The sequence below is a fragment of the Chinchilla lanigera genome, unplaced genomic scaffold, assembly GCF_000276665.1.
Source record: "Chinchilla lanigera isolate Chin_1 unplaced genomic scaffold, ChiLan1.0 scaffold00012, whole genome shotgun sequence".
NCBI classification, from domain to species: Eukaryota; Metazoa; Chordata; class Mammalia; order Rodentia; family Chinchillidae; genus Chinchilla; species Chinchilla lanigera.
Genome location: NW_004955413.1, coordinates 12,201,769 through 12,211,189, shown reverse-complemented (window position 1 = coordinate 12,211,189; position 9,421 = coordinate 12,201,769). Strand labels below are relative to the sequence as shown.

Below are 9,421 nucleotides of genomic sequence, written 5' to 3'. Positions count from 1 at the left end.
ACATATATATACACATATATATCTATATATATACACATATATACATACACACACAGTTATATTACTAATTTCTTTTAGTTCATTGAAATGAAAGGTTTTTGCTAATACTCTTTGGACAATGAAATGCCTATATCTTGTGCTATGAGTAACTAATTTAAAGATAAAAATACGCAGTACATTAACCATTGCTACCCTACTATTATCTTGTTTTGGAATTTTATTTTTTTCTTTTTAAAACAAAAAAGATTTTAGTAGATTTTCTCTCTCTTTCTTTCTTGTTTTTCTTTCTCTTGCTTTCTTTCTTTTCTTTCATGCTGGGGACTGAACTCAGGGACTCATGCATGCTAAGCAAGTACTCTACCACTGAGCTACACTTCCAGAACTTTTATTTTTTGAGACAGCATCTCAAATGCTAATTGCTTGGGCGGGCCTAGAACTCCTGATTCCCTTGCCTTGGTCTCCTGAGTAGCCTGGTTTACAAGCATAGGCCATACACCAGCTTGATATTAAAGGACATGAATCCTTGCAAACAATACATTTAAATATTTTAAATAATAGCAATGATAATTCATGCTCCTAAAACACACTGCAGTTCATAAATATGCACATGTTATCTTGCTTGTTTAATCCCTGAGCAGACATGGATATTGGGCCCATGCTCCCTGATGAGAGGGTAAGGCTAACTGGGGTAGCAGAGTCCAGTATCCTGAGCCCCTTAGTGATAGGGTCCTGATTAGATCCCAGAGACAGTGAGCTTTGCCTATTTCTGACTTGTTAATCTTTCAAAGGAATCCTTAAAGTTGAGCCTCCCGTCCTGGAATGAACTCCGTTAGTAATTACTATACTCTCTGGGTGATACTGGTCAGCAGGGAGGGCACTGACCTTAAAGTTGGATTTACCATTTGCAGTTTTCATGTTGTTATCAGGAAAATGAGAGCATGTCTAGGAGGGCCAGGTAGAGAAAATACTTCTGGGTTAGAAGAAACAAAAATCAAGACTCAGAGCAGTAATGGAAGACAGAGAAAGGACCAGGAAATGGATGGATAGATGGATGAATGAATGAATGAATGAATGAATGAATTTACATATGGAAACAGAGGAGAAGAGGAAAGAAAGGAAGCTGGAGAGGGCAGGGAATTGGGGAAAGAGCAGAAAAGAAGACAAGGAAAAGAGGGACGGGAGGAAAGTCAGTGGAGATAATAAAGGAGAACCAAGGGACATGGGGACGGTGGGACATTTGTCAAAGGAAAGAAAGGTCAAGTGGGAAAGAGAGGGGAAACCTCTTAAGAAATGGCTTCTGGAGCTGAGGGAAGACTGGAAAGAAAATGAGAAGAAAGGTGGAAGCTGGTTTGTTACTAGTTTGGGGTCAGTGGGCAGGTTCTAGCACTCCTAAACTCTACTCATCTTTTGTCCGTGTCTTGCTTTTCCATATCTCTCCCTGGCCCTTGGGAAGAGAAAACTCATGAGTTAGTTTCTCCTCTTTTTTGGGGTCCCAAATCCCTGTCCTCTGGATGCTCTGTTATGCCTCTCTCTTGACAACCCAACCAATTGGGTTTGGGCAACGAAGTATTTCTGTTTCTGTGAAACAGGTGAAAGTACCCTTCTGCTTAGGCTGGTCTTGTTGCTGGTCTTGTTGCTCCTGTTCCAGGTGGTCCATGTCAATGTAATGCATACTGATATGGAATAGGCTTAGAAAAACTGCCCCAAATCTATGTGCTCTAAAATTACAAGCCACTCAAGCCTAAATAAAAATATTTTTACACTAACTTTTCTTTTGGATTAAATCATGGATCATACCATGATGTTTTTTCTTTATTTGCATTGATGTCACAGGTCTATCTTCTATCCCTCCTATACTAGTGTTCCAATATTCTCTCCTAAACATGTATCAAGAATGAACTCTATTTTTAAAAATTGTTCTCTTTACACGTAGAGTTTTTACTAGCAAAAGACCTGGAAGTGATTATAGGATTTGAAAATACCATATGTTGAGGGTTTTTTTCACTTTTGATATAGAGTTAAACAGCAGATTTTTATTTAGAAATTGATCCTTCCTCTTGCAAGACTTGTATCATTCCTAACAATATATTCTTTTCCACATTTCATATGGTGAGACTTGCCCTTTTTCAGTGTATGGCTCTTTGATAAACTTCTCCCCTGGTCTCTCCTTCCATATGTGTAAACACACCAAAGTATATTGTGTTTAGCTTTCACCACACACTTACCTCTTCCTTAAGCACCCTTACTATTTGAAGATAAATAGCTGTTTTAATTCAGAAAGCTAAGATCATTATGACCAAAATCTTCTAAAATGAAATATCAAGAAAAACTTACTTAGTCAGTTTCCTCTTCTTTAAACCATTTTTACTCCTGAGAAATAAAAAAAAAAGATAAATTTACCTGGATGAAAAAATTGATTAATAATAATGATTAAAATTGAGGAGCCTTAAATAATTATATCAGGCACCTCAGTTTTATTTAACTTTTATTAAACACCCCCAGGTTTGTTAAATTAGTTTTCCTTCAATGAGAAGATAATGATCCAAATTTCAGATTTATTTTTTAAAATAGGAATATACCTGCACTTTATATTTCATTTTTGCAAAAGATCCGTAATTATATAAACATAATTTTAAGTTCTTGGTACTAAAGTTACTAAAGTAGTTTTAAATAGATAGAAGTATCTGTTGCCTGATTATTCAAATTCTGCAGGCAGGAAGGAAGAATTGGGAAATAGAAAGGAGAACATGAAGGCTTAATATTGATTCCTTTTTAAAAATCCTCTTACTGTTTATATTCTGCGATTAAAGGGTAAAATAATATTTTTTGACATTATCACAAGGAATGTGGATTTGTGTTCTCAGTGTGAGCATGTAATTCATAATTCTCCTATAGCACTGTTCTTATTCTTTGGAACTAGGTTTTAAACTCTCCGAAGAAGCATTCAATGCTTCTTCTTAAATCATTAATAGTTTATAAATGTAAACCTGGGAAATGCTAGTGAATGCTTTAGTTAATTACATTTGTTTAGGGGTATTTAGGGTAATTGATTTCATGCAATGGGTAAGATAACTAATCTAAGTTAGCTAATGTCAAGGTGTATCTACTGAACCACTTTGTTATTGTAGCTTACTGTCCTATAAAAATGGTAAGTATTAAAACATAACTGTATAAATGATATGACAGTAAACATTTAGTTTTAAGTAATTTTCAAAGATCTTTAAGTATTTTTCATGGAAGCAGATAAGATTTTCAGAAAATAAATGTCCATGCTAAATAATCAGTTATGATATAAATACTCCATGTACCAAAATACTTGTTTGTGTTTAAAATTGTGAATGTTCTGACGTCTGTACACCTCGAAAGCCTTGGTTGAATGAAGCACTACTATCTTTCTGCTTTCATAGCAGTTTGCAAGGGGAGGATTCTTCATGTATTTGATCCTGATATGATTGTTAGGCATGGACACACCCATTGATAGACTATTATCTCCCAGCAGGTCTGAGCATAGCTAATGGCAGGTGGTTACTGGGTGCTTATTGAATTGAATTGAAACAAAGCATCTTTTCTATGCTAACCTCACAATTGCATTTAATGTTTCAATTAAGAATTTGAGGCTAGGTGGGCTTGTGAGGTCCTGACTTGGTAAATGAGACTTGTGCAGGGAGAGGAAGTAATGGAGATCAGGAAAGGTAAAGAAGGATTCACAGAGATAAACTGTGTTTCTAGATATCGTTTCTTCCCATTCTTAAATAAAGGCAGTCCATTCAAAGTTCTTTCCTTCTTTTTTTCTCTCATTCTTTTTGTCTTCCTTACTTAGAATTTAGACTGGAATGCCAGCTTTAACTCTGCCTCTCTCTCATTCTTTCAAAAAAACACCATACTGTTGGACAGAGACGTAGGCTGTGGAACCTAAAGAAATATCTATTGATCTTTTTTAGGAATTCCACATTTATCTTGTGTAGTAAGACCCAATTACTTTAGTGCTTTATGAAAGCAGAAGGTCAGGACCAAGGGCTAACAGCTCTGGTAAAGTCAGGAGGTTGCCAATATATCTTGAGATTGGCTGGGGACAAAAATACTTTCCTATTCACACGGACTTTAAGGGAAACTAGGAAGAAACAAATGTATGTGACAGAGTGACACTGAATAAATTCAGTGCTGAAATATCAAGCAGCTACTATTCAACAGCTGTGTACAAACCTCATTCATGAAGAATGAAGGTTTAAACATCAAGAAAGACTTTTTTTCTTGAAATCTCATTTATTATTGAGTGCATTTTCAATATAATATAGCAATTTACTTCATATTGTGTGTTTTTTTTTTTTCCAGTACCGGGAATCAAACTCATGACCTTGTGCTTGCCAGGCAGGCGCTGTGCCACTGAGCTAAATCCCCAGCCCTACTTCATATTTTGTATGGTATAGAGCCATGATAAGTGTTAGATTTTCATTATTTGTGTACAATTTTCACTATTCTACTTAGAATCTACTAATTCCAAAGTGTTTCTGTATATGAGGGCTATGGAATATGACAGGGTTGAATTATGAGATTCCACAGCAATATTGATAGAATTTCCTTCAGTTTTCATTGTGTGCTGATTGCAAGGCAAAAATGAGGGGGAAATTCACTTGAAATGTGTAAGTAAAGGCTTCACTAACACATTATATAAAGAGCTGGCTTGTGTGTATGTTATAGTGAAAAATTTGGGCAATATTTAGGGCATCACTTTTTCATTGCAAAAGATTTTCCATGTAATGAATAGATAATACCTCTCATATATCCAGTATATACATGCATAAGGGATTGGGCAGTTCTTTAATTTTTTTCTTTTCCCCTATATTAGGTAAGGTTCAAAACCCCAATGACTTCAAGAAGTTAAGATTCACTCTTCATGAGTTTTTTATGGCTATAACAGTCTGGGAAAGCCAGCCACACTGGAATTCATTCCAAAGAAGTGTATGAAATTGTGGCAGAGACAGGGATTTATAATGCTTTAAACACAACAGAATAAAACTCAGAAAGTCTCCAATTTCAGAAGTGCTACTTTTACATGAGCTGAAGAGAAACCATTATAAAACCTGAAAAAGATCTTTAGGGTAGTATCATTCTCCAAATACAACTTGTGGTGACCATGAACTGGACTCCTTAAACTAAGCTTAAAATGCCAACTATTCCGGAGTTAGAAAAGGCAGATGAATACTTGAGCACAGCATGAGGTGGGCACTGGTAGCAAAAACATGCAAGTATTAACACCACGTCTAGATAGAGTTAATTCTAATTAGATGTTTTCTCTCAGTGGGAAACAAGCTCTAAGATCATAATCTTTGAAGGACGGAATCCCAAGACCATGTTAATTGGGACCTGTGCTGCACAGATTCTGCAACCTTCTTGAGCTAATGTTTGAGCCAACACCATCTAAGAGAGTAAATATCTCTGGGTTTCCACACCAACAGTAGCAGCACAATGAGGTTTTAGAAAAATCAGTAGGAACTCATATTTCCAAGAAATCCACAGTTTCTAGAGGAAGTTGGGCAATGTGTTAGGAAATGTAGGGACACATAGCTCTGTTATTGGACTATGTAGCAGATGAAAATAGCCACAAGTTATGAGATGAAGCAAACAGTAAGGAACTGAAGCAATTGCAGGAAGGTTGTGCTGAACTGGAAGGGGAGAAGCATGAAGGTTTCTGTTATATCTGACACAGCACAAGCTAAGGGCTGAGGACATAATTTGTATTTGGTATATTTTCACTGGTTGATATGTGTGAACTTTTCTGAAAGTGACAAGAAGTGCAGGGCTCTATGTTTTGCCTTCTCTTCTCACCTAGAGATAGACATTTACAGTCTCTTGACAGTTCTTCTAAAAACTGCTGAAGGGCTTTTTGCTCTTCCTATCTTGGGGCTCACTGTGTTCTATAAGGACTATAAGTGGCAGGCTTTGAAGGGCTTGCTGAAATTCAAAGATGTGTTCATCACAGGAGCTTACAAAAGACACAAAACACACACACACACACACACACACACACACACACACACACAGGCCCACTTGATAAAAGCTTAAAAATGAAACTGGAAAATGAGAACGTCTAGGGGACTTAAGAAGGGAAATGAATATTATATACTTTTCTGTTTTAATTGAAATCTGTGGAGGATACTTTAAGGGTATTCATTACAAGTATTCTAAGAGTACATAAAAATGTGAAGTATGAATAGGTGTTGACTTAAAAGTCAATGTGTATTTTGAAGGTCAAAATGGACTTTGTGTGTATTAGTCAGACCTGAAAACTACCTGACACTAACTGCTGAGAACAGAGGTTGTAATGAAGCTTTATAGTAAACACTGTAATAACAACAAACAGAATAACCACTGTATGTGAACTAATCCTTCTGTATATTCCTCTGACTTTATTACATATATCGACCTTTTCTCAAAATCTTTAAAAAAAATACAAATTCTGGTATTAATAATCTCTATTTTGAGGAAGTCTTTTAAAAATATCTTTCTTCCATGGCAACTTGAAATCTTACATTCTGCCACCTGTTCTTATTCTGTCCTTAGAGAATTGGAAGAACATTTGAGTAATGGTCTTTTTGAATGAGTAACTCTCCAGATAGCTGCCTGTTCCTTCCTTCCTCTTGTGGCCCATTTTTTCCGGTTCATGAGATATATTTACTGCTTTCTTCTGAGTTCTCAAGCTATCCACATTTGTGGATCTGACTGTACAGAGTTTAGTACCTACCACCATGTATTAATGCTTGTTCTTAAGATCAATGACTTTGTCAGTCTTCTGAAAAACTGCTACCATTTCTCTTCTGGCTTAGGAAAAAAAAAATCAGCCTCCTGGATTTGGTAGGCTCAGAATTCAAGGATATTGTTATGATATATTAGAAAAACCAAGAAGAATACATCTCAAGATTTGAATAAAATCATTTAGAAGTCAAGGAAATAACAAAGATCTGGATTTGGAAACTGAAGTTTTTAGTGTGGTAGTACACGATATTAAGATAGTTAATTTCCTTCAACCTCTATTTTCACACCTCTAAAATGGGACTATAATATTCTACAGAATTGTTGGGGAGAATTAAATAAGATAATTATACAAAGAGGCTGTCATGTAGCTATTCAATATTTTGTGAGTTAACACTATGAAAATGAAGAGGCCCCAAAATACAGAGAGTAGACACTAGTTCCTCTACTTTACTTTTTGGAAATAGGAGTTCTCTCATGGATGGAGATGGGAAGGAAATGGAAAGTGTCACTAACAAAGGGGAGAGGTCAACGAATTGGCTCAATAAAGAACAAATGACTGGCAATTAGAAAAAGAAAAACTTGCCAAGAATTTCACAGGAAGAAAACTGAAGTGGAAAATTTCTATAGCCATCATAGTACCAGGAACTGTTTCACCGAATTTTAATACATGAGTAATAATTTCAGGTGCTGTCGAATGCATAGAATAATTAAAAAGAAAACTTTCTTTTGTGTTTATTTTTTTAAAAGCTAACTTTTAGAGATTACATGTTAGGTAAACAGTAAAAAAAAAAAAAAATCACTTACCAAGGATTAATATAAAATGCCAAAAGGTAATCAGTCCAAAGACATGAAGGTAACAGGGTTAAGAAAGCAAATATACTCCTACGCCTGTGAGCATTAATAGATAACAGATGTAAAGATGAAAAAGTGCAAGCGTTAGTAATATCAACTGTGAACAGAGATCAGTAAATTACCTACTGGGATCAATTAATATGACAAGTACCTTAATTACAATTAAATATCACTCCATTCTGTGAAATTTACACTTGAGCTCTTAAGTGCTACAATATTGACAAAATCAGTTTTTATTCACACAAGACCTTATTATAATCAGATATAATTCTTTGAACTTATTATTTTGTGTCAGCTAGTCTGCTATTAGGTGATTACATTTTGCATTCAGTAAAATCAGGCTCCTAAGTGCCTCATTAGCTACCTCACATCTTATTCTAAGGTGTTTCCCTATTTTAGGAAACCTCTACAACATCATTTGATAGCTAAACAGCAGCTGGTATGAGGAGAGCTGTGTGGTCAGATTACTTACACTGGTTCTGGTAACAGAAGATTTTGGGGAACATTATTACAAAGCTGCACTACTAGATGTGACTTTTTTTTTTCTTTTGTCTTTTTGAGACATGGTCTCGCTGTGCAGTTCAGGCTGCCATTGAGCTCACTTTGTAGCCCAGGCTGGTCTCGAACTTGCAAAATGTGACTTTCTACATTATACCTGGTTTAAATTGTTTTGCAATTTCTAAAAATATTCCTGAAAACATAAGGGTGATATATATGATACTCATGCATTGTTCCTTTAAAATAAACAGCTCATCAATTGTGTAGCCTATTGAGTCACTCATACTCCGTTCAGTGGAAGCAAAATTATTGAGTTTTACTTTAATTCTAATTCAGACCTCTGATTTAAAGGGCCTGGTTTGAATCTGATTTCAGATATTCAAGCCTCTGGTAAAACAGAATATCCATTCACATAGATTTAAAAATATCCCCAGGCTGGATCTATTCTCAGAATTAGAGAAGTGCTGTCTCCTTGTCACTTCCGCTCAAGCAAATCCCCACTGAGAGAGCTATTCTCACTCAGGCAGAAAACACAACTGCTGGCCAAACGGTCTTTGTCAGGAGCCGCGGGAGAATTTGCTTCATTTTGCAGGGATCCGGAAGTGAATTCTCTTTTGCTACAATTCTCCCCCAAACCTGTCTCCCATAGATATTACAGATTGTGACTGATTATAAAGTTAGGTGGTTCACAGCTCTCCAGTCCCAAGTGTAAAAGAATCAGTTCCTAGATGGGCTCTGCATTGCTCTTCTTGGGAACAGGTCTCTCCGTGCTTCTTTTCCTCCCTTCCTCCCTCCTTTCCTTTTTTCCTTCCTTCTTTCCTTCTTTCTGTACTGGGAATTGAACCAGGGAGAACTGAGCTATATCTCTATCCCTTTTAATTATGATTACTTTTTAAATTTTAAGACAGACTCTCACTAAATTGCCCAGGTTGGCCTTGAACTTGTGATCTTTCTGCCTCAGCCTTCCAAGTAGCTGGCTTTACAGGTAAGATGAAGCCTTTTTAAAGGTGGGCCAGGCCGTTGTCAATCAGTCAAGCCCTTAATCTCAGGAGAGGTGCTGATATATTTGAACAAAGCATGTGACATTTTCTAAAACTTTCGCCATCAAGACTTTATGAGATTCTTTCTTTAAAGTTTGATTAATCATTGTTTAAAAGCAAAATTCTATATATGTTAAAATTTCAAAATGGTACAATATGTTGTCTTTTTTAAAAATCCTTTTTCAGTTAGATTTGCACACTCAGGGAAGTGAAATGTATATAAATAAATAAAGTCCTCCCTTCCCTCCCTGAGTCTGGGTAAAATTTACAGTCATACA

At 36.0% G+C, this 9,421-nt stretch overlaps 1 protein-coding gene across 3 annotated transcripts in view; it reads right to left on the bottom strand.

Annotated features, from left to right (window-relative positions):
- The window catches only part of Ptpro (protein tyrosine phosphatase, receptor type, O), a 229,001-nt gene that overhangs the window by 36,837 nt on the left and 182,743 nt on the right, over positions 1–9,421 (bottom strand). For 2 of the 3 annotated variants that reach the window (XM_013511680.1, XM_013511681.1), the window contains exon 17: positions 2,335–2,370. In XM_013511680.1, the coding sequence (XP_013367134.1) occupies positions 2,335–2,370 (36 nt within the window). Of the gene's footprint in view, positions 1–2,334; positions 2,371–7,557; positions 7,642–9,421 lie in introns of all 3 variants that reach the window. The other variant, XM_005379017.2, reaches the window with a different exon arrangement.